The sequence below is a fragment of the Mchenga conophoros genome, linkage group LG14 (assembly GCF_057382185.1).
Source record: "Mchenga conophoros isolate Kocher_MC1m ecotype Shallow Benthic linkage group LG14, M_conophoros_male_GT1.1, whole genome shotgun sequence".
Classification (NCBI taxonomy): domain Eukaryota; kingdom Metazoa; phylum Chordata; class Actinopteri; order Cichliformes; family Cichlidae; genus Mchenga; species Mchenga conophoros.
Window position 1 is genome coordinate 35,695,814 of NC_140539.1, and position 24,862 is coordinate 35,720,675.

At 41.7% G+C, this 24,862-nt stretch overlaps 2 protein-coding genes across 3 annotated transcripts; one reads left to right on the forward strand and one right to left on the reverse strand.

The window, feature by feature from the left end:
• Positions 1 to 1,294: 1,294 nt before the first annotated feature.
• On the forward strand, positions 1,295 to 14,828 carry klc3 (kinesin light chain 3). Of its 2 annotated transcripts, XM_085244208.1 has the most exons (14): positions 1,295 to 1,517; positions 5,054 to 5,302; positions 5,904 to 5,969; positions 6,947 to 7,111; positions 7,716 to 7,791; positions 8,744 to 8,889; positions 8,978 to 9,060; positions 9,713 to 9,800; positions 10,057 to 10,158; positions 10,738 to 10,911; positions 11,019 to 11,118; positions 11,742 to 11,916; positions 12,003 to 12,069; positions 12,186 to 14,828. In XM_085244208.1, exons 2-14 carry the CDS (start codon positions 5,093 to 5,095, stop codon positions 12,267 to 12,269), a joined length of 1,536 nt encoding a protein of 511 aa, XP_085100334.1. In that variant the 5' UTR covers positions 1,295 to 1,517; positions 5,054 to 5,092; the 3' UTR covers positions 12,270 to 14,828. The 2 variants fall into 2 exon arrangements, 1 of the variants encoding a protein (XP_085100334.1); XR_014888223.1 differs by lacking the exon at positions 11,019 to 11,118 and having other exon boundaries at positions 12,186 to 12,257.
• Positions 14,829 to 15,574: 746 nt separating this feature from the next.
• ercc2 (excision repair cross-complementation group 2) lies at positions 15,575 to 23,868 on the reverse strand. The gene is made up of 23 exons (XM_085244209.1): positions 23,660 to 23,868; positions 23,311 to 23,410; positions 22,313 to 22,390; positions 22,169 to 22,231; positions 21,929 to 22,042; positions 21,720 to 21,836; positions 21,176 to 21,292; positions 20,818 to 20,941; positions 20,595 to 20,691; positions 20,263 to 20,396; positions 19,879 to 20,047; positions 19,654 to 19,772; positions 19,479 to 19,548; positions 19,237 to 19,306; positions 18,636 to 18,737; positions 18,433 to 18,496; positions 18,187 to 18,308; positions 17,768 to 17,860; positions 17,554 to 17,626; positions 17,337 to 17,407; positions 16,981 to 17,124; positions 16,704 to 16,847; positions 15,575 to 16,241 (listed from the first exon to the last, which is right to left on the reverse strand). Exons 1-23 carry the CDS (start codon positions 23,662 to 23,664, stop codon positions 16,149 to 16,151), a joined length of 2,283 nt encoding a protein of 760 aa, XP_085100335.1. The 5' UTR covers positions 23,665 to 23,868; the 3' UTR covers positions 15,575 to 16,148.
• Between the last annotated feature and the right edge of the window lie 994 nt (positions 23,869 to 24,862).

Below are 24,862 nucleotides of genomic sequence, written 5' to 3' on the forward strand. Positions count from 1 at the left end.
CAAACAGATGACGTAAATATAATGAAATGTTATGTGAACATAAGACTGATTTTACTTCAAAAATAACACTATGATGCTAAACTTAGCCTCAGATGTGCATTCATCGTCACTTTACCTTTACCTTTAATTTTTAATCGTTTAAAAGTTAAAGACAAAAGATAAAGACACCAAATTTTAAAATGCACATTATTGTCAATATTTTACCATTAATTTTAATATTAGAGTTATATTTGACTAATTCATATTAGCTGAAAAAAGATAGATAGATAGATAGATAGATAGATAGGCAGTTCGTCTCTTCTGCAGATAGGTGGCTTTGTCCTGGGACAGGACGTCACAGTCGCGGTGTATGATGGGAAATTTGGGATCAGGTAAGCTTCTGCAAGTCGTTCAGCAGAGCGGACACAACAAACAGACAAATACCGGAAATCATGCGAGTTTACCTTCAAAATTAAAGCCTTTCTTTCATTATGGATTTCTCTTCCTAAAACGATTAATATTGGGGGTTTTAGAATCAGGGATCAGGGAATACAATTTCTTGATGTGCAATTTCTACAGTAATGTGGAGCCATAATACAGCTTCATTTGTCCATCGTACTGTGGAACCCTTGGGTCAAACACAGCATGTTATGTGTCTTTGCTTGTGCTGAGAAATGCCCATCATAAATGTGTTTTATGGAACATGATACCAAGGAACAGAAAGACAAATTATATTCTTCAGAATTGGCGAGCACCTTGTGCCAATTTAGTCTAACTGATTAATAACTTTACCTGAGGGAGAAATAAAATGCAAGCTGTGTTAAAAATAGTTGTGAGGAAAAATATTAATCCATCCATTCATCTAGTGACAGAATGCAGAAATCAAGCTCATCTGACAGGAATTCACTTTTCTCAGTGTTTCCAGTTACTTTTCTTCTTTCGATTGCTCCATTTATGACTCACTGTAGCGGATCATCTGTCTCGTTCTCACCCTATCACTAGCATCCTCTTCTGTCACATCAACATGACACACTCTGCATGTCCCTCCTCAATACCTTCTCTTTTCCTTCTGCCTGGCATCTCCATGTTCATCATCCTTTGTCCAACACATTGTTGAGGTATGCAGTCATTAATTATTTTATCACTAATAATTGCAGTTTAACATTCTTAAACTGAAAATAGATCCATTGATTAAGAATATATATGGATTAAACAACAATCATAGAAGTACAAGTGAAATCAAGAAGTACAGGGTCCCGTGTACAACATTTATTTTGAAGTCGATAAGCGGAAGTTCAGTTCTGCTAAAGCTAGCTTGATGCTATTGGCTGCGTAATGACAGGAGGAGGCGGCAGGTGAACGATTAACAGCGTTCACTTTTCTCCGTCCCGCCTCTTTAAAAATAAATAAACTGAAAATTACTGTGAGCGGAGATGTTCCGCAGTGACTGACGGGCTCCAGTTTACACATAAAAACCATTATTTCATTCAAACTGTGGATCAACACGAAAGCGCGCCGCGGGAGTTTGGACTTAGCAGGTAGGCTATAAATAACTGTCGGTTGTTGTGGATCTGAAATGAGGCGCAGCAGTCTGTGTGAGAGAGACATCTTTTGTTTTGTTTTTTTTATTGTGTTGTTGTGCAGGAAGATGTTTCTGTCTTGTAGCTGCAGCAGCCGGTGGTGTTTAGACTCAGTGGACACTTTTAAAACTGTTGACAAACACACAGCTGAAATGTGCTGTTGAAATGTGACGCAGCGCTGTTTGTGTCCAGCAGCATTGTATTATCACCAGCGTCCTTATAAAGGTTGGAAAAGACACTTAAATCCATCATGGCTGCTTGGACAGATGGCCAGACATCCAGTTATAAACACATGGGCGGATTATGAGATACTGGGGCCCTGGGCACAAACATGTCAGAGCCCCCCCCCCCCCCCCCCCAGAGGAACTGTCAGAGGAACTACAACCCCAGTGGCTGCCACTGTGGAGGGATAGGGTGGCACATGATACACACTGGTGCCCAATGAAAGGAGCCGCCAAAAGAAGAAGCAGCTCTTGTTTGTCCATGTAGAAGTGGATTTTCTGTCTTGTCAACTTGTTTCTATTATACATTTGTTTTTCTTAATCTTAAAAGTCTTAAAAGTGTGATCCTGTATTAATGCAGTTGATGGCATGACATGCAAAAAGAGGTGTTTAATAGTGACTAAAGTGACCTTCATGTTGTTTGTTTGCTTGTGAACCCTCGTATTTAGCTCCAGAGGCTCACTTCGCTTCTGTGTGTGCCCAGAAGAGATCAGAAAAGAGGAAACTGAAAGCTATGAGTTTTTCTTTGTGGTGAAGTTGCTGACAGCTGTGAATTGTGTTTCTGGGTTTTCTCCACAACATTCCTGTAGCGGAGTAGCCAAGTACTCCCTGACAGTGCTGAATTACAGTGTTCTTTACATTTTTAATCCACTTTACATTGAAAAAAGTGCATTCAGTGAAACCAATAAGAAATCTGCTTCTGTGTAGTTTTAGGTTGGAGTTACCTGTGAAAGGTAACTCTCCTCACACACTTTGCTTTGAGAATTAATCACATTTAATACTGTTTAAAACCAGCAAGCCTTAAAGTGGACCGAGTTAACACAGGATCTGCTTTTATTCAGTCTTACTGACCTTTCACTGAGAACGAGTAGGTGTTTGTGTGGACACAAAGACCTACTCTATTTACCTTTGTAATCAAATTCAAATTCAAATTTTATTTGTCACACACACAACCATACACAGTATGACATGAGGTGAAATGCTTGTAGCTGTGCAATGCAATGCCCGACCATTAAATGACAGTGGTTTTACAGTATTTACAATTTACAGGTTATACAAAATTTACAGATTTAACTTAGAAATTTACAGTAAAAAAATGTGCAAATAGCAGAAAGAGATTATAAATTATAGGAAGTGTGCATGAAGAAAAACCAGAGTGCGTGTGGTGATGTGATGTGTGTGGGAGAGTCCAGTCCTACACCTGGTTCAGGGCCCGAATAGCCTGGGGGAAGAAGCTCCTCCTCAAATTCAAATTCAAATTCAAATTTTATTTGTCACACACACACAACCATACACAGTATGACATGGGGGTGAAATGCTTGTAGCTGTACAATGCCCGACCATTAAATGACAGAAGAAAAGTTTTACAATATTTACAATTTACTACAAAAATTTACAAATTAACTTAGGAATTTACAGTAAAGAATGTGCAAATAGCAGAAGAGATTATAAAGATAAGGATTATAAATTATAGGAATTATAGGATTATAGGAAATGTGTGGTGGTGCGTGTGGTGACGTGTTTGGGAGAGTCCAGTCCTACACCTGGTTCAGGGCCCGAATAGCCTGGGGGAAGAAGCTCCTCCTCATTCTCTCTGTTTTGGTCTTAAGGGAGCGGAAGCGCTTCCCAGACCTCAACAGTGAGAAGAGTCCATTGTTGGGATGGGAGAGGTCCATCATAATCTTCCTAGCTTTGGACTTGCACCGCTTGGTGTAGATGGACAGCAGGTCAGGGAGCTCTGATTGAATGATGCGTTCTGCCGAGCGCACCACTCTTTGCAGATCTCGTCTGTCCTGCTTGGTGCTGTTCCCAAACCAGGTGCAGATGTTTGACGTCAGGACGCTCTCGATGGTGCAGGAGTAGAAGTTCTTGAGCACCTTCAGTGGCAGATGGAAGTCTCCAAGTCTTCTGAGGAAGAAGAGACGCTGACGGGCTTTCTTAACCAGGGTGTTGATGTGACAGGACCATGACAGGTCCTGAGTGATGTGGACACCCAGGTATCGGAAACTGTCCACTCTCTCCACTGGCGTGCCACTGATGATGAGGAGCTTGTAATTCCTCACCTGCTTTGTAGTGAAGTCCACGATCAGCTCCTTAGTCTTGCTGACGTTTAGGAGGAGGTTATTCTCCTGGCACCAGGTCTCCAGGTTCCTAATCTCCTCCAGGTAGGCCGTCTCGATGTTGTCGGAGATCAGGCCCACAGCAGCAGTGTCGTCAGCAAACTTGACAATGGAGGTGGTGTCGGATGTGGCTACACAGTCATAAGTGTACAGTGAGTACAGCAGGGGGCTTAAAAATCATTCTCTCTGTTTTGGCTTTAAGGGAGCAGAAGTGCTTCCCAGACCTCAACAGTGAGAAGAGTCCATTGTTGGGATGGGAGAGGTCCATCATAATCTTCCTAGCTTTGGTCTTGCACCGCTTGGTGTAGATGGACAGCAGGTCAGGGAGTTCTGATTGAATGATGCGTTCGGCTGAGCGCACCACTCTTTGCAGATCTCGTCTGTACCTGCTGTATTTATGTCTAGTGGTCCCTCACTCAGCGTTATTGTGGTTTTAATTCTTTGACTAAATAGAGTCTAATATTTTGAGACTGTTTTCTATAAAATGACTATAGCAGAAACGATTTTGACTCAGGAATCTCAGCTAGAAGATGAAACGCATGTCAACATGTAGGTATGAATGAGACCTACAGGGTGATGTGACCCTTGAAGTTTCCTGAAAAAGCAGCAGACATGGTCTTAATGAATCATCTATTGCACTATAAGTCAGATTCTGAGTGGTTGTTCCTGTTTCCGTTGGTCCCAAAGCTTGTTGCTGTAGTTCTGCCACAGCCCTCGCACTGAGGGACCCTTCAGCAGGCACGAGGCTGACTCATCAGAGAGTCACTCCCTTCATGGGGCTGGATTCAGATTAAACAAACATTATCAGAGTTTACTTTTGCTTGCATTTTTCACAGACCTTCCATGTAGTCTATTTATCCACCAGCTGTGTCACGTATACACTTCACCAACAGCACTTTTAAATTATGCTTTAAGCCACCTTTCATATTTTAGAAAATCCATCTGTGTTTACTATTGCACTGCTGCTTCTACTTCTAGTACTTCAGCGGCTTCAGTTACTGCTGCTGTCAGCTTCTGTTATCACTTTTACTCATAAATATTTCAGCTGCATGTAGCACTGATCCCCCTACAGCTCTCACTCTGCCGTTACTGCTAAATAAATGTATAATAAACTCCCACTGCAGATAATGCTGTAACGATGTGCTGTTCTCAGGTCGGTCGCAGTGAGAAAAGGAACCTCGGAGCAGCAGCCATGTTGTCGGGGGAGGAGATTCTGTGTAGCACGCAGCAGGTGATCGCAGGGCTGGAGGCGCTGAGAGGGGAGAACCGCAGCCTGCTGGAGAGCCTGCAGGAGGCGCTGGAGAGCCGGGCGGTGCCAGAGAGCAGCAGCGTTGAGCAGGAGAAGACCAGCATCATCCACCAGTCGCTGGAGAGGATAGAGCTGGGGCTGAGTGAGGCACAGGTACCACCAGGAAATAAAGAAGCAAGCAGTCGCAATGAAATCTTGTGTCACACGTCTTTGTCTTCAAGCTTTTTTTTAAGGCTGAAATGGAAGAAAATAACATTCCCAGATAATTTAAAATTGAACTTCTTGTACTTTACATATTAAACAAAGTGATTTTTTTTTATGAAATAGTTTTGAGTTTACGTTTAGTTTTAATTATTTTAACTGACTGTGTTTTTATTTGAACAAACAAACGTGTTTAGCTTGCCAGGCGCAGTTATTTTGAAAAAGAAAAATTAATTTTGAGACTTGCATTTCTGTCATGAATGGTTGATGACAAACTTAAATGAACTGACACATAAAAATATCTGATGTCTGTCATTTTTTATTATTATTTTTTATTTATTTATTTTGTTGTTGTTGTTCCTGTTGGTGTCCCGAGACACTGATGACTGTTTTTCCTTTGATTTGTTTTGTCTGAAGCCGGGCTGTTGACAAGTTTTGAGCTCATTTACTGAAGCGTAGTCGTTAAGTCACTGATCTCCCTTCATGGTGCACGCAGTCTTCTTTCTGTTGTTTCTGTTTCTGTTGGGTTTACATTTTTTTACATTGTCTTCAGGTGATGATGGCGTTGTCAGCTCACCTCGGTTCTCTGGAGGCAGAGAAACAAAAGCTACGAGCTCAGGTGAGTTTGTCGAAAAGACCTGTATACTTGTGTTGACACTCATCATAGGCTGCTTCATTTGGTCTCCCTTTTTAAATGTTTGTTAAAGCAAACATCTAACTTAGCATTCACCTGTCATGGAGGCAAATTCATATATCCGTCTTTAGATTCAAGATATGAAGATTCATATGTCTCGCCGAAGAAGAAGACGTCCTCTTCACCAAAGAAACAAAATGCAAAGGAGGAAACGATGTCTTAATAAATTGTCTTCCTCTCCCTGCTCATCTCACTCAGGGCTGTAACACATGCGCATAAACATGCTAATCTAGTCCTAATTTAGTCAGCAGATTTGTCTTGTCACACTCCTTTTACTCCCTCCACCACAGTAGTTAGAAAAGCATGCTTCACACCCGGCATTGACAGCTGAGGTAAACAGTGGACTGACAACCTGCCACAGAGGGGGAAAAACTGCAGTCTGGGGTCACTTTGCTATCTGTAGAAAACTCGCTACAGATGAACAGCGGCAAGAGCTTTTGAAGTGACTTGGATGAAAACATAACTGCAAAATATTTAAATGGCACATATTAGTTTTTTGTTTCTTATGTATTGATTATTGTTGATATTTTTCAAATATGTTAAAATAGAAGGTGTACAAAAGCTTTTTTTTTTGTAATGAAAACTGGTAGAAATATGCTGGCGGGATGTGGCTGAATGTAATGTTTTTGATCTCTCTTGGCTGACTAAAACATGTTTGTCCTACATCGGCCACCGTAGCTTAGATTAGCACTCGAAGCGCTAAGAAAACAGGATTCAATTGGCTGCAATCTGCATTCTCCTGATATCTACTGGTGAAAACGTTACACACTGTAACTTTAAGCATTTAGATATGGCAGTGTCTCCGTTTTTGTTGCATGGCTCCTTCATTCTCTTGCCTGTTTCCTTCCTCTTCTCTTTGTTATGTATCATCCTCGCTCTCATTTCTGCATCCTCCCTCTCAGGTTCGTCGTCTCTGTCAGGAGAACCAGTGGTTGAGGGATGAGCTGGCTGGCGCTCAGCAGCGGCTTCAGGACACGGAGCAGGAGGTGGTCACCCTCGAGGAGCAGAACAGACACCTGCAGTTCATGTCCTCCATACGCAAGTATGACCAGGATGAGCCGCCTCTGGTGAGGACAGAAAACATGCTAACCCACATATGTCTGCAGATAAGTCTGTTGGTATTTACCAGCCAGCTGAGAGTTTGAGTAACAACAAACAACCTGCCCTTCAAGATGAGTAACAGGGAGAGTCAGCGCTTCGCTGTGTCAGCACAGGAATCTTAACCATGGTGTTTGTGTGTATATTCATCAAATTAATATGCTGAAAGTTTGTCTGCAGCTGGAGGTTTGGAGGACTTTACTAAAGCTGTTGTAATTATATACTGGGCAGAAGGACGTCATGTCCCATCTCAGCAAGTTTAGCAAGTTTTTGCTGATGTGTTGGCAAACTGTTTAAGCTCTAATGTCATAGAGCAACATTAGCATTCATTTGGATTCCAGCTGGTTTGCATCTGATGAATGCACCACCAGTTTTCACTCTCTCTGCTTTAGCTTCACTCAGCTGCCTTCCTGTCATTGCCAATTAGCGTGTAGGACAGTGTGCAGTTGCGGGTTTATCAGAGCTCGCTGACAAAAAGCAGCTACTGAAACGGATGAACCATATAGTCAACTTTTAAGCTTACCGTTAGTACTGCTGTCTTCTAAGTCGTGCTGTGTGTGTTTCTTATTTCAGGATGACAAAGACACTTCCTCCAACAAAGAGTCTCTGGATGACCTCTTTCCTGCTGAGGATGAGGAGCAGTCTTCGAGTGAGGCTCTTCTAGGCTTTGAAATGTGTTTTTATTATCGTTTTGAACACCTCCCTGTCTCCAAAATGACAAAACCCTTTTTTTGATAGATTTTTTTTGGATACAGAGGAGGTGTTGAGTAAATGCAAACTGTTTTTAATTTAAATTAGTCAATACATTGAGCACCACTCTCATCGTGATTTAGTTTGAGTGCTTTGAGAAGTGTCAGCGTTGAAACTGGAGGCAGATACTGGTTTACATCTTCACTGGTCATAGATAAGCTCAAGGTGTAACTGTTGCTTCTAATCCTGATATCTGAGTAACTGCTGACACACAACAAACACATTTTATCAGCTTACACATGAATTTAGAGCGCATGAAGGTGGAAGCATGAAAGCGATCTGTGAATCTCTGTAGTGTGAAATACGACGCCAGTCTGAAGTTATCTTTTAGGACAGCGGCTTCCTTTTAGAAAATGGTGAAACATGAGTACGCATCGCTACCTCCTTTGACTTTTGTTTTTTGACAGCGTTAAAGCCTGACAAAAACTTAAAGATATAAACTTTAGTGTTTTTAGAGGTTAGACGACTGCAGGTTGAGTGTGAGTGACCAGGGAGAAAAGATGAAATGGGAAAATTAAAAAATTTCGCCTGCATTTATTGTTACGCTTAAACTTTTCTATTATGATCAATTTTACTTAATTGCCTAAATAGCAGTGCAATTATGCAGCCAGTTTTCATGTAATACATCTTTATTTGGGCTTAACACCATCCATCCATTCGTCTAAAAAATAGTTTTCATCATACTTTATTTGTGAGACATACAGTATAGAAAACAGGTCAAATTAAATATTAGGTTCCACCCTGCCTTGTTTTTGGTCCTCTCTGTTAGACCTGTTAAAATGATCCAAAATGGAACTGGGCCCTTCTAAAGTCAGCATGGTCTTGCTTTTATTTGTTTGTTTGTCGTTTAGTGTCCCAGCCTCACCACAGCAGTGCAGCAGCTGCAGCCCAGCAGGGCGGCTACGAGATCCCCGCCCGCCTTCGAACGCTCCATAACCTGGTCATCCAGTACGCATCCCAGGGACGATATGAGGTCGCGGTACCGCTGTGCAAACAGGTGGGAGGGGCTTCCACTGTCCTAACTGTTGCTAACCAAAACAAATCGCCTGACAACCATTTAAAATGACCTCATCGTGTCTCCGCAGGCTTTGGAAGACCTGGAAAAGTCCTCTGGCCACACCCACCCAGACGTAGCCACCATGCTCAATATACTGGCGCTGGTGTACAGGTGATGTCAGTTAGCATTGCAAAAGCGTCTGTATTGGTATTTACAGCTACCGCGGTGGCACTATCAAAGCTGGGTTAACCATTCGAGGTCTTCCAGACGACTCAGAGTTCATGCTTTATTTGTTCCGGTCGAGTACGTCATGTGACTCACCTTCAGTTCAGAAATGTCCTCGCGGCTTTCGTCTCGTCTAACCCATCAGTGCCGTTTGTCTAGCTGGTGCACGTCTTTTCCTTCAGCTCTGCCGGCAGAATGATGCACTTTAAATGTTAAATGTCTTCAAATGTTAAAGACGTAATGATGCTGCAGATAAAGTGATTTATTATTCAGTTTTAGATGGAAAAAATGGTTTGTTGTGCTTGTATCAGTTGAGGTAGGCGTATAAATGCTTTTCCTGCCCGGTTTGAGCCGAGCGTCCCGTGTAAGCAGTTGGTGTGCAGTAATTAAGCGGATCGGCTTCTCTGTCATCAGCATTATATTGCTCTGACTGGTTGTGGCTTTGACTCTGGCTTGTGATACCTGGCAAATTTGAGGTTTAATAAAAGTTTCTTGTAATAGATGATAGATTATCTGAAACTCTTAGGGAGGAAGTGTCCTTAACAAGCCAAACGCTTCTCACTGGGTGAACAGTGTGGTTTGTGTTGTTTCCCTACAGAGATCAGAACAAATACAAAGAGGCCGCCAACCTGCTGAACGATGCTTTGGCCATCAGGGAGAAAACTCTTGGGATGGACCATCCGGCTGTAAGTTACTCGGCTGCACTGGAAGAAAACTTATAATGAGGCGGCTAAAACTGGTATAAGCGTTCTCTTTCATCAGCGTAAACATGAAACATAAAACCTTGTGGGTTACAAGAATTTTGATCCTCATTTGTTGTTCGTTGCTTCCGACATGCCTGACCTGCAAATATTGGCTCCCTTTGTAGTCATTTCATGTGGTTTAGACTTTAGTGAGTGAGCTGGTGTGTATTTGTGTGTGTGCGTGCATGTGTGTATGCAGGTGGCAGCGACGCTCAACAACCTGGCAGTGCTTTATGGGAAAAGAGGAAAATACAAGGAAGCAGAGCCGCTTTGTAAAAGAGCTCTAGAGATCAGAGAGAAGGTAAGAAAACACCTTTGTATTACAACAGATATCCCAAATTCCTACTAATAACTCACTTTAACCTTAATCTAACCTAGATTATGGATGCCCGACTTATAACAGACTAAATGTTTTGCTAATTTACTTCCATCCATCCATTCTCTGCTGCTTATCCTTTTCAGGGTCATGAGGGGGTCTTAGGGTAAGAGGCAGGGTACACCCTGGACAGGTCACCAGTCTGTTGCAGGGCTAACACATAGACAACCATTCACACTCAGGTTAATTGGAAACTTTAAATTATCTGCATGTCTTTGGACTGTGGGAGGAAGCCGGAGTACCTGGAGAGAACCCACGCACAGGGAGAACACGCAAAGACCCCAGTCTGATGGTGGGATTGAACTCCGGAGGCAACAGTGCTAACCACTGTGCCACCTTGCTGCCCTTGCTAATTTACTTAAACATCTAAATATGTCCTCTATCTTTCGATGTCACAGAGCTGAGTGAGCAGGCATCCCCTGTATCACATACTGGAAGTGTTATGGAAAGAGTAACTGGTTGATCGTCCCTCACCGTGCACCTTTTTTTTTGTCGCCTCCTCAGGTTCTCGGTACAGATCATCCAGATGTGGCCAAACAGCTGAACAACCTGGCTCTGCTGTGTCAGAACCAGGGGAAGTACCAGGAAGTGGAGCAGTACTACGAGCGCGCTCTGCACATCTACCAGAGCAAGCTGGGACCAGACGACGCCAACGTGGCTAAAACCAAGAACAACCTGGTGAGAGGAAACCTCGTTGTCTGGATTACTGAGGCTGTTGTTATTTACGATATTATTTTTTTTTTTCAATCATCATTTAAACCCCCCCCCCCCTCCCTCTCCCTCAGGCATCATGTTATCTTAAGCAGGGGAAATACAGACAAGCTGAAGCTCTTTACAAAGAGATCCTGACTAGAGCGCATGAAAAGGAGTTTGGGTCTGTTGAAGGTACAAACAGATTACTTCATGTAACTGCTCATGTTTATGTAATTGTTCTCGTGACACGATGACATTTTAAGAGCGTGAGATAACCACAAGGGATCAGTTCCACCACTGAGTACTGAGAAAACTACCTAACGCTGGCATAACACATTCATTTTTATCATTTTAACATGAGCTGTGATTCATTCTGCTCAGTTTTAGCTTTCTGTGTTGTCTTTGTGTATTCATGTTGAATTTGGCTAATGTACCTTTTTTAATGTTTGCATGATTCGCATTCAGATATACCCTATATTTACCCTATAAGCCCCGGAGTTTGTCCTTAGGGGCTTCTCTGACAGCAGATACATGACACATAATAGCTTCTTTGCCTCATATACTATTTCATCATATAAGTCTCAGTCAGACTCTGTGGAAATCTGTCATTTTTGTAGTTTTATTTCAGCAGTTTTCATATTTTTAAATGTAGGTCTGTCTCAGTCTTTCTGCAAAAACAGTTTTATTTAGATTTTTTTTGTATACTGTACAGTTTTATATTGTTCTTATCGTATTAATGTCCAACTGTGTCCAAAAAAAGAAAGAAACTTCAAATTTCAATGTAAACAATTGCTTGTTTTATGTCTGTTGTCCAGGTGACGGGCGTCCCAGCTGGTCCGGCGTGGTGGAGGACGGCGGGTCCACACAGGACGGACTTAAGCGCAGTGGCTCCTTCACCAAACTCAGAGAGTCGATCAGGCGAAGCAGCGAGAAACTGGTCCGAAAGCTGAAAGGAGTCGGAATGGAGGAAACAACCCCAAGGAATGCTGGGTAAATGCTCTGTAAACAAGGTGTTTTAGCTCCAGCTGAATGCTGAAAAGCCACCTGATGAACAGTTTGTTCTGCCCCGTTTTCAGGATGAAGAGGGCAAACTCTCTGAATGTTTTGAACGTTGGCGTCAGAGAAAGTCAGGATGGCAGCGAGGTGAGCAGACTGTTAACCACACAGTCTGAAAACCAGAAATCTGCAAGCATCTCATGCACATTTAAGATAAACGTCACCTCTTAAGACACATTTTGTGTTTTTTTTTTGTTGATCAGTCGAGCCAGCTGACGGATACTCGAGGCCTGAGCTCCAGCACTCAGAGTCTGATGAGAAGAGGCTCACTCGGTGGGAACAGCTAACGCAAAAATAAGAATATCCCCTAAAAACGCAACACCTTTCAAAGATGACGATCGGCACAGAGCAGTGTGTTTAATCAGTGTGGGAACATCAGGCCTGAGTGGATTCATCATTTTTAGTCTTCAAGGAAAAAAAGATAATTGACTCGACTAAGATGCTTCCAAAAATCTGACTTTTAAAATTAGTTTGTTTCATTCTAAAAACGCACAATTTCAGTTTTTTCTTTTTAAAAAAAACAAAACAAAACAACAAAGCATAAATAGAGGGCTGGGTCATGTGATGAATTTTAACTTGACGTTATCGGAATTGCACTATGACATTTTCTTCCGGATCACTTGAAGTTTTAAATCCCGTCATTCCTGGTTTTAGGTTCAGTTCTATGATTTCCAGTTAACTTTTGATCTTGAACTCGTAGGACCTGGCGTCCACATATGTGGACTTCACATTTTGGGTTGTCTAGACCACAATACAAAATTTTTCCCCAATCAGCTCAAATAGCAAACAGAAATTAAAAATGCATGCCATGAAAGAGTTCGCGTCTTAGCAGGTTAATTTTAAGTTGTGCTAAAATCACTTTAATCTAGTTTAAATGCATTTCCCCTGCAGACTGTGTTTTTACACAAACGTGACCACGTTACACTAAGGAAAGCGGCAATCTGTAGGTTAACATTTGAACTATGGGAAATTTTAAGACACTTCACTTGATGCTTTGATACTAAAGATCATATTTTTTAAATGGAGTTGTTTGTAATTTGAGAAGCAGTGCAGGGATGTAAAGTTCTTTACACAATTTTTAAAATGTAAAGTGTAATTTTACGTTCGAGGAAGATGATAAGCTATCAAAGTTTACACTGTTTAAAGTAAAAAAAAAAAAAAAAAAAAAAGGTACGTGTATTTTGCCTTTAAAATGTGCTGGTCATGTATAATTTATATTGTTAGACTGCTGCGTTATTGGACCAGAAGTCCTGCTCGGACACGATGAAAATAAGGAACAACTTTAAAAAAAACAAAAAAAACAAACAAGTAGGAGCAGTTTCAGGATTCCAGCTGTTGGTTTGCACCTTGTGAAAACAAATTGTCTTTACAAAAGCAAATATTTGACTTTTTAACTTCGTACTTTTTACAGTCAGTACTTTTGCACATATGTACATAGGTAATATCTTCTAACTGCTTATGGATGTAAATCATTCTCTAAGGCTACGTTCACACTGCAGGCGAAAGCGCATCAAATCCGATTTTTTTGACCCTCTGCGACCCATATCCGATCATGGTGTGACAGTGTGAACGGCACAAATCCGATATTTTCAAATCCGATCTGGGTCACTTTCGTATGTGGTACTGAATCCGATACATCTACATTATTATGTAAATAACAAAATAACTTAAAGCAAAAATTGGGAAACGTCAAGTCCGAAGTCTTTATATTAAGGGCCATCAGTCAAACAATATTGTTTGCTCTGGGTCTAAACAGAGCGCGTTGTGTGTGACGTCTTCTTTTGTGCATGCGGGTCGCTTTGAGCGTTCACACTAGAGCGCGTTTGCTGTTACATTTTATTTGTAGTGTGAACAAGCAGACAAAAAAAATCAGATTTGATCAAAAAATCGGAATTGAGCATTAAGACCTGCAGTGTGAACGTAGCCTATGTTCAGTATTTATTGATTATCCGTTTGTTGCATTTTGAATTTCAGATGTGTAAAAGTCTCCTTAGGTTTTTTGCTGTGTGCCCAAATGTCAGCTTTGGCCTGATAATATTAAACTGGTTTTGAGGTCGAGATGAAAGTCTTTACCGAAAGCCGCCGTGTAGATTTATACAATGTTTCCAAGGCAAAGCACAAGAACAAGTAGTAAAAATAGCAGCGGCGGTACAGCTTTGTAGCCAAGTTGAAAATGTTTCTGGCAAACATCACTGATGTCTAACCAGGAAAGTAATCAAATCATGAGACAACCAACAAGCAATGAGAGAGGACGGGTGGATCGCTCAGCAGCCGAGTGATACATAAATATGATGGTGCATTCGAGGCTTTCACTCTACGCTGGTAGAAGTAGCATTATCAACTACTGAGGTAGCCTACGTTTAGATATTGATGTATTCTTCTAATGTTACATCTATGCTTTTCACTGAAATGCCTGAAATCTACTACTACAAAAAGATTCAAATAATGTGGAATGTCATTCTACTTTCTGATATTTATTAGAGATATTTTTTTAAACTAGTTGAACTGAAGATTTGTTACAAAGAGCGTTGAATAACAAGTTTTACACAAACCCTAACACCTGAGAATTCTGATAATAGACTGGGTCCCTGAAAGCAGCATTACCACCTGATCCATGAAGATTTTCATTCCATGAGACTCCTCGTAGGAATCTTGTTTTGCATTTACAGTGGTAGAAGACAGCCACTGCAGTCTGTTTAAAGGGCTGAAGTCGCACCGTGTTAGCTGCTGTTAAACGACAGTCTGTTACAAGCTGAGTGAAGCACATGTAAGAATGTGGAAAAGATGAATATTTGTTTTATATTTGCAAATTTGAGCTGTAATAAATTAAACTAAGACACCGATAACCCTTGTATATGTGTGTTTTCTTTCCTCTGTTTGTCTGAAAATGTTTTCAGGGTTTCATAAATTAAAGCCCTTTTTTGTCTAAATATTAAGATCAGCGAGTGATGGATGAACACTTTCGATTCAAACACTTCCCACAGAAGAAAAACACAAGTCAGCTGTTAAATACAAACATTTATATTCCAGCTTCCTGGTTGGAAAACAGTATAAAACAGCATTTATGTACAGCTGCAGTAGAAAAGGAACCTGACAGTATTCTTGTCTGTATGACAGACGCTGCACAGACACCAGTGTTAGTGTCACATCTCTGATGCAACACGCTGACCTACTGACACATTTCACCAATCAAAAGAAATTAAAAAAAAAACTAAATGAATTGAAACTTCTGCATCACGGTAATGCTGAAGACTGAAACACGCACATTTAGAACTTAGTCAGTGTATATTTGTCTTATTTCTAGTCAAAATTATCTCATTACACTTAAAATAAGACACAATCAGCTACAGGGCAACATTTCAGTAAGCTAAAGGAACTTGTTTCAAGACAGTGAATCTTGAAACTAGAGAAAAACTAGAGATTTTTCACTTGTTCCACTGGCAGATTTTTTCACTTAATACAAGATATTTTAGCTTAAAATAAGTGAAAAAATCTGCCAGTGGAACAAGTGAAAAATCTCTAGTTTTTCTCTAGTTTCAAGATTCACTGTCTTGAAACAAGTTCCTTTAGCTTACTGAAATGTTGCCCTGTAGCTGATTGTGTCTTATTTTAAGTGTAATGAGATAATTTTGACTAGAAATAAGACAAATATACTTGGTAAGATTTTGAGTTTTTGCAGTGTGTTGCTGGATTTTCTGTAGCATGTGCGTCTGCAGAAGCAAAGGCTTCTTCCTTTGATTAATAAAGGGGAAAATAAGTTTACTGCTCCGTACTTCAGTGAAAAGCTGAACAGAGTACTGAAATATGTACTTAAGTGGTTCAAAGGTCTGCAGATGGTCTACTCTGCAGACCGAGTGCAACCTTAAATACTGACTGACCCATGAGCGGCTTTGACTGAGGCTCACATCGTTGGTGTGGGAGCGGCTCTCCTATCAGAAGTCATTACTGTCACCAGCAGAGCTGAAAATACTTTAAATACTTTTACAGTATTTTTACCACTTGGGGAAAAACAGACACTTAAAACATAATTCTGAGTTTTTCCTTCCTAAAGTTAAGGTGGACCTGCCCTTTTAGAGCCGACCCATATTTAACCCTAGTCTGGTGACAGCTGATGACTCGGTTTATGGTGCTGCTGTGGTGACAATGTCATACGGTTCGTGTCACCTTCAGGTCTGATGAGCAATCTGAGTGATTTTCTGCAGCATTTCCTCCGACTCCAGCTGCTCGAGAGTCAGCAGAGACAAACCCAACTGGTCCTCCTGGAGAGAAAGAGAGAAGCAAGCATGGCTGCCTGGTCAGCTGTTGTCCGGAAACGTCAGCGCTCATAAGAGCTGTGCAGCTCCGTGCAATTCAAACTGCTTTACAGCAGCATTTATTCATCTGATCAACAAAGTCAGGTGGCTCATGATCTCGATGGCAGTGGGTTGATTGTTCTGGTGCCAGAGTTGTGCCAGTAAACAATCACACCAACAACTCGTCAGACACTTTAAGATTAATTTGCTAGATTATAAAACTTTTCCCCATTTAAGGTATTAAATTATAACATTAAGTTTCATTTAGCTTCAGAAATGAAGCAGACTCTTAGACAAGAGGACAGATGTTTGAGCCAATCACGGGGAGAAGATCACTAAACCCACTGCTTTGCTCCTTTTAAAGCCAGTGAGTTGTCCTGTGTTTGTTTACTCGTTGCAGTGGTGCTTGTGATGCTTGGCCGGTTGTACCTGTCTGAAAGGCTGAGCCATCTGCCGCAGGAAGTGCTTGGAAAGCTGCACGGCCTCGTCCACAGTGAGGTTCAGACTGCCGTCGTTGATGTGCTCCTGAATCCAGCGGGGTAGCTTCCCACGTTTGTCTGCTCGTGCGTAACGCTGCAGAGCACAGAGGAGGTTAGTACAGGCTTCGCTCAGCTACTCCAGCGTCAAACTCGAAGGACTGCTGCTGTGAAGCAGAGTGTAGAAGCCTGGAGTACTGCGGCAGGATCAGACAAATATTCAGACACACCTTGTCAGCAAAAATCATGAGTCCATAGTCAGTTTTGCCTCGGATGGCTCTGCCTACGCACTGAGCCGCGTGGCGCATGGCGTCAAACGTCAGAAAGTCGTTCTCCCTGATCTGAAACTGATCCCGAAGGTACTCCAGCCGAGCCTGAGTCGAGTTACAGAGAGAGAAAAACCCTTAGGGAATCACGACAAAACTATCCAGACTGAATCCAGACTGAGAAAAGGGAAAGAACACAAACTAAAATGTGTGGTTTTGTTACTCGTTTGATAATATAAATCCTTAAATAGCAAACATCACACAAAATATGAATAGATTTAACTTTCTGAGCTTTGACCCCACACAGAGGTGACTCTGACCTTTAGGATGCGGCTCTGCGTATAAACATACGGCACTCCAAACATGATGACAGCACGGCCATAATGGTGCACTGAACAGAAAACACAACGAGACTCCGAGTCAGCGACAAAGCGCACGTTTGCTTCACCTTATCGTCTCCAGCCACGCAGGACTCTTCTTCTGCTGTTTGCTTTAATTTGTCCTGCTGGAGCCGCACAGAGCAACTCGATGACTTACCGAAATCGATCCCTTCAGACACTTTTCCTCTGGCCACAGACAGGAGGATTGCTCCTCGGCCGTTCTCACACGCCTAAACAGCAGAGACAGAAAGGTCAAAGGTCAAAGTCTGGTACCAACACAAAAGACCTGAACATCTGTTTGTTTGTTCACGGCTCAATTTATGATTTTGGTCTCTTTGTTAGTTAAATACTACTACAATAATGGGTCTGACCTCTTGGTATTTCTCCAGGGCCATGCTCGTCTCTGCAGCATCCTGAGTCTCGATGAAGATCAGCTTGTTTCTCTGGATATTCTCCAGGATACCCTGCAAGCGAACGTGACCCCAGAAACAACAAAAACACACAAAATTAATTTACTGTTAATATATTAGTTACTAAACGGACTGGGATTAAATAAGAGAATGCTTCTTCCTGCTCATTTTTGAACATGTAAAGTTATCTACTGTGATTATTTTTCTCTTTATGTTTTATTTTGTTTGTGTTTTTTTCCTTCATTGTTCTATTTTTTTACATGTTTAAAATAAAACCACTTCACAGATTACAGAAAGATATGTCAGATTTCTACAGCTTCACGAAAGAAAAACGGCGGTTGTTTCAGTTACTCAGATGCTTGTGGATTACACACACTGACCTGTTCATACCAGGACGCCACGATGTTCTCCATGTAGACGTAGCTGGTGAAAAACGCCACAATCCCATCGGGAACGATCGCAGACATCTCCAGAAGCAGGTTACCATAATTCCGAATCACAGCTGGAGAAGCAAACATGAAAATTATCTCGTTACATGTTGATGAAAACACAGCGTTGTCATTTGTAGTTGTACGGCCTTTGATTTGAGAGGTCACGCTCAAATAGCACAAGTTATTTTTACTAACCGAAATCTTCTCTGGTCTCAAACTTGGAGCTCAGGGCCACCTGGTCGTTTCCTCTGCCAACAATCTGTGGAAGACAGAAACAAAGTGATGGAAATGTTTATGTTTCTCTCCTCTTTTTGTTCATGTCTCCAAGGTGGTGCTGCTTTTGTGACTCCACCCAGGACCACAGTTGGGTTTTTTTCATATTAAGTGTTGTTACAGACCAGAGGGCAGAGGCAGGTGCGCGCCAGTGTCATGGTGAAGGACGCCATGGTAACCGGGCGAAAGTCAAGGATGCGGGGATAGATGTCCAGGGGGGAAAGTGTCTGAAGAGAGGAGAAACATCAGGGGTAAGATGGTGAAATTAGATCAGGCTTTCATTTAGATCCTTCGAATCAGATCTTTCATTTCAAAGGCTTCAAAGAGGCGATGACCTGATGTCTGTTGACTCAGGAACAAACGAGGTGCTTCTAACGGCTTCACTTAGACGTTTAAAACTAAGAACAAGACACTGTAAGAAGGAATTCAGACTCCTGCACATGTAAGAAAAACTCAGCAGTCACACGTGTCGTTGAATAAACAGCAGGATTATATTTCAAGACATAACGTGTTGAATGGAAGTTTTACAGTATTATGATGTTATTATCGGAGGTCTGCAGGGAAAAAAATGAAGCGAGAACTTCACCTAATTTTGTTTCAAAGAATAAAAAGGAAACTTGATTACTTCACTCACTGTGCGGACGTCACCAGATTGTTTTTGTACCTTTAATGAATAAAAAATGTAAATTAAATGTCACCGGACTGAAATGAGCAGGAAGTACGCACCCCTGAGGTGATGACGACTGACTGGAATCTTTGGAAAACTGGTTTGATGGCTATAGACGGGTCCATGCAGCTGAGAGGGGAACAGACAAACACACTGACCTGTGATACACAGATATCAACCTGGCATCTCCTTTTGTGTTAAAACGCTTTGTGTAAAAGAATGAAACTAAATGACAGTCACAGGTAATCTCCTCTGCAGACGGCAGCACATGAACTTGTTCAGAATTCATTGTGCAGCTCACCTGAAATGCAGCACGGGGTTGGCGATGGTCGGAGTTCTGTCTTCAAAGGGCTCGATGATGATGGTGAAGCCTTTTTAGACACAGAGAGATACTACAGATCATAATCCAACAGCATCTGCGTTTATTAATGCCACCGTGTTACTTGGAGTTGAACAGAGGCGGGACTTTTTACTACCTTGGCTGTAGGTGCTGACGAGAGTGGCGAAGTTCGAGATGAGAGTAACAGCTGAGAAGTCTGCGATGTCGGCGATCTCCAGAGTTCGAAGCAACGACTGCAACCGCTCTGCACAAAACCTGGAGATACAAGGAGGATGGATCGGTGATAAAGAGACGGGAAACAGAAACAACCAAGAGACTAAGCGAGGCTGTTCGCATTCGCAGAAAAGAAGCTGAAACTGACCTTAGAGGCTTGCGGTCGATGCAGACTTTTTCGAAAATGTCTTTAAGGAACTGCGGCGCGCTCTCCTGTACGACGTGTTGGACCCTCAGACGAGACTTCAGATACTCCAGGAAGCGTCTCATGAAACCTACAAAGTGCTCGGCTGTACGAATAGAGCCAGGCACCGCCTCTGACAGAAAGAGAGGAGGATAGTTTGTGCTCATGTCTACAATAAGATTCGGCTCTTCATCTAAACCGTCCAGAAAGATTACAGTTCCAATGTTTGGAGTTTGATGCGGACGGAGGACTTAATAGAGACAACTTGAAATGCTTACTACCAAACTCTACTTCTAAACCAGCGCTTCAAAATTTACTCTGAGCTGAGAGAACAATTAAAGGAAAAACCTTGAAGGATTTCATCAGGCAACACCGGATTTGCGAGGTAGATGTCGGTTTCTCTCGCCACATTGGCTTCCTTCAGCCCCTCCACCAAGCGTCTGTACTCCTCCCTCAGCTTAGCAGCATCCGTCTCCTTTATCCTATAAACACAGGCAGATTACAGTAGCTTAGATTAATACTCATTCGTAAGATTTCCTTATTTTCTGTCTCTTTAATCTGTTCTGCAAAATTACAGCCAGTAAGAGGAGCAAAGACGTTCCAATTATTGGTGCAATCTTTCATTCGTTCAGGAAAACATGGATGCATTTCCATGTTGCAAGTGATGATGCAAGCATTACTTGTGTATGGTGTTCTGGAGAGTGTCCACGTTGGTCTGACAGCGGTCCAGCGTTCGCCTGGTGATATTTACGCTCATGGAGTCGATGCACACGTTGTCTGAGGAGAGAGTGAAAGAAAATATGAATTATTTTAAATAATTACTGTAAACAAATTCCTAAAATAGACAAATACATTCAGTTAAATGCACCGAATGTGCATATTAGACTCAGATTAATTGCTCACCGATATTATGAGCCTCATCAAATACCACTACAGATTTCTTTGCCAGCTCTTTAGACACCAGATCAGCTATCTTGGGGTCCAGCAGGTAGTGGTAGCTGTACACCACAATGTTGGCATGCAGGATCTGAGAGAAATCAAGAGGAAACAAGCTTCAAGATACAACATTAAACTTTGGATTATTCAGTAATGAGAAGCTGGCGTGTTATCATTTATTTTCCAATTAGAGCAGCCAGTGAGAAAAATGTTTTTCCTATAAAAGCATGCAAACAGCATTTTACATGTAATAAAACACTCAAAATCTCATTCATGTTCATACACATTACATGGTCACGGATTTGGCGTTTTCACAGTAACTCACTGAATAGCGAGCCAGATAGTAAGGACACCAGCCCTTCCTCCTGCCAAAGGCCTTGAGGTCATCAAGGTTGTAGATGCCAGCAGGAAGAGGCACCTGTCGGCCGACTGAATCGAACTCCTGCAACACAAACCAGGTTTTCCTGTTTCCCAGTTTTCAGGCATTGCAAACCTACACAGTTTGTATCTGAGACTCATAAAACTTTATCAGTTCCTGAGTTCATGTAGGCGACAGCCAGAAAGCAAAAACACTTTTCTAATCTGCATATCTGATGGTGTCGAGTAGTGGCTGGATTTAGATTTTCAGGCTGATTAAATGCTCCTAACTAATCATGTCGAGCCAGTACGTTGTAATCATCCAGCACAGAAATGAAAAGATTACTAAAGAATAGAAACCTGAACTTGTTTTTAAACTTTTAATCCATAAAGATCAAACCCCACCCATTACGTTGAAGCCTGATGCTGTCATGTCATCAGCCATTACAAAAAACAAAACAAAAAATAACTTCTGCTTCTGCTGAAAAACACCATCTGATGTGAGTTCTTACCTCGTAGAAGCGACAGACGGGCAGGTTGGGGTTGCTGTGATGTTGTGCGCGGACGTACGATGCTGTCAGACTGTGGCACTTCCCATCGACTTCCTTACCGAAGCGCAGAGAGCTCACCTGTGTGAAGACAAGCGTGTCGGTCACTTTTGAAAGGAGAAAGCTGAATCCTGAATCGCTCCTCTGGCTTTGTGGGATGCAGGTGTTCATACCTCAGGGTGGATGCAGAGGTTCTTCCTGGAGGAAAGAGCAAGAGCCAGGAAGTTGTTGCTCTCTCCTGTTTCTTTAGTGTAAAACTCCATCAGCTTCCTCAGCTCCTCCACAACCTCATCGGAAAGAATCAAACACAGTCTGAGACGTCGGGGCTTTGAAAGCTTCTTCTTGTTTAACTCAAAAAGAAAGTTACACAGTAGAAACACGCTTCACTGACGACTGATTTGACGTCCACTCACCTTCTCGATCTCTGGAACTGTTCTAGAGCAGTAAATTAACTTGGTGACCTCCAGAGGGAAAGCCTGAGAGAGAGAGAACATATTTACATGCTAATCTGCCACCAGCTGTTAGTATGAACCGTTTATGAGAGAGGCTGAACTCACCCTTTGGTAGGCCACAATGAGGGACAGTAGAGAGATGGTCTTCCCTGTTCCCGATGGCATCTCCAAGACTCCATGACCCTGAACGGGAACAGGTTCGGTTAACACAGAAAGCAGCAGCTGAAAGTAAACACTTTTAAACACGTGTGTGTGTTTGTGTGTCAGTGGACACACTGTACTTCCCTGAAGGAGCAACACAATACGACACGATGACACAAAAGGTAAAATCTGGACTAAACACTGTAACTTTAGGAATCATCTCTTCACCTCCAAGGAAGAAAAGGAGGAAAAAAGTAACTGAAATTTCAAAATACATACATGCATGACTGGAAGAAAAATGTGAACTTTTCTTTAACTGGAAACAGCAAAGAGCAGAAAATATGATCATCCTAAATAACTGAAATAACAACTGGATAAAAAAGATGACTCGTCTTCCATCTTCTTCAGACCAAAATGAATTTATCGCATCGCTTCCTCCTCTGTCCCCAACAGCAGCTGTACAGGCTTCATATATCACATGTCCTCCTTCACCACATCCATTTCTCTGAGTCCTTCCTCTTCTCTCCTGCCTGGCAGCTCCATCTTCAACACCCTCTGACCAATATATCCACCATCCCTCCTCTGCACACGTCCAAACCATCCCAGCCTCTCTAACTTTGTCTACAAACAATCTCAACCCTCTGATGTATTCAACTGTAATCTAACCAGCCTGGTCACTCACAATGAAAATCTCAACATCCTCAGTTCAGCCTCCTGTCTTTTTTACGGTGCCACCGTCTTCAAACCAAACATCATACCAAGTCTCACTACCATCTTGTAAACCATGCCTTTCACTCTTGCTGATATCATTCTGTCACAAAACACTCATCTCCATGCAATCCACCTCATCTCCACTGTTCATTACTCTCGTTCACACGTGTCATCCAACCCAGGGTATTTGTGTAGATAGGAGCACTGTGCATGAAAACCACACCTTCAGATTAACCTCTAACGCCACCCACCTTGGCATCCAGCGTCCTCTTCAGCTCCAGCATGTAGGAGTACTGCTCGGGGTAGATGTAGTCATAGGGAAAATACACCAGCAGACCCTCAATGTTGAGCCTGCAAGGAAACAGCAACGATGTTAACAGTGCACAGCAGCTGTACAGGCTTCATTCTGGACTATCTTTAAGCCAAGTATGTGTGAATGAGTGCGCGACATCTAAAATAAAAGTTAAAACAGTGATTTGGATAAACTAGAGCCACAAAACTCTGATTTTATGTGGACTTGGCTCAGGTATGTCACAGTTGCTGGAAACGCGCTAACACTGAAAGCCCATGTTGTCTGTTTGTACTCAGTAAAACACTCACTTCATCTTCACAGCACGTTTAGCGGAAGCTCCTCTTCTTTTTACGTAACTTGTGTTATTTTAAAACAGTCATTAAAATTTGAATGTGCGCCAAAAACACAAAACAAAACGCCGCATTAGCAACGCCACAGCCTGCTACAGCATTTAATTCTTCTTCGTTTATCGTTTGAACGCTATCAGACGGATTACCGCCCCCTGCAGGCCAAAAGGAAAACTAAATACTCCTCTGTAATGCTTCGAAGTTACATTTAAAACCCGTTATTTAATCAGTTTATAGTTATTATCGCCTTTTATTTATTTTATTTATGTATTTACATTTAGATTTGACTACGACTACTTCAACTGGAAGTGTTAGCCTGCTGCTATCGACGCTAACTTTGACCACATGCGAGTCATAACAATTTCATTTCCGGTGAATAGTTTGAAAAAGAAACGCTAACATAAATGGTATACTGTGTTGCCAAACATCGACACAAACAGCTGTTACATCTTACTGTGTAGCTGTAAATGTGACTTTTCGGTCGTCTTGCTTGTTACGTTATAGTTGTAATTCACAGCTGTGCTTTCTCCATGCTTTCGTTCATTATTTGGGCTTCAGCGTCTACAGCAAAGGCATGCATGTGTTGGGTAATTTCATTATATTTTGTGTTATTTGGAATACCCTATTATATAACTTTATTTTCACAGGCTTTTCCGGAAGTAGTTCTAAGTCAGCTGCATTAATGAGATTTTAGTCATTTTAAAGAGTTGCCATTCCAAAGAATGACCACACGGGGGCAGCACATGGCAATAAAATCGCCCTTGTGCACACTAGAATCACTGCAGTCCTTTCAAAATACTCCTATTGGGATGAGTTTTTCATCCGCTACCAAAACAAAGCAATCTGAATTCTCAGAATATATTAATAAATAATTTTAAATAGCCAGTCAACAAAATTACAGTCCTTTGTTGTTTTTTTGCTTTCCATGTTCTTCAGTTTCACACATATTAACATTTATTATACAGATTTACACTTTTACTGCACCTGCGCTGAATTGAAAACTAGTTTTTAGTGGTTTGAAATTTAATCTGAAAACTATTAAAAATGAATCTTTTTGTATTTTTTTTTGTAGTTACATCACTGTGGTTCAGGTTTGGAAATCTTTATTCACCTCATCGCTGCATGTGAAAAACACCCATAAAGTATGCCTACTAGTGTTAATGT

Coding starts and splice junctions, on each gene's coding strand:
- klc3 (XM_085244208.1), top strand. CDS start 5,093: ATGTTGTCGGGGGAGGAGATTCTGTGTAGCACGCAGCAGGTGATCGCA. Junction 7,112..7,715: donor ACCAGGATGAGCCGCCTCTG/GTGAGGACAGAA, acceptor TTCTTATTTCAG/GATGACAAAGACACTTCCTC. Junction 10,159..10,737: donor CTCTAGAGATCAGAGAGAAG/GTAAGAAAACAC, acceptor TCGCCTCCTCAG/GTTCTCGGTACAGATCATCC.
- ercc2 (XM_085244209.1), bottom strand. Junction 21,293..21,719: donor CCGTCTGTCGCTTCTACGAG/GTAAGAACTCAC, acceptor TTTGTGTTGCAG/GAGTTCGATTCAGTCGGCCG. Junction 19,549..19,653: donor CGTCAGCACCTACAGCCAAG/GTAGTAAAAAGT, acceptor GTGTCTAAAAAG/GCTTCACCATCATCATCGAG.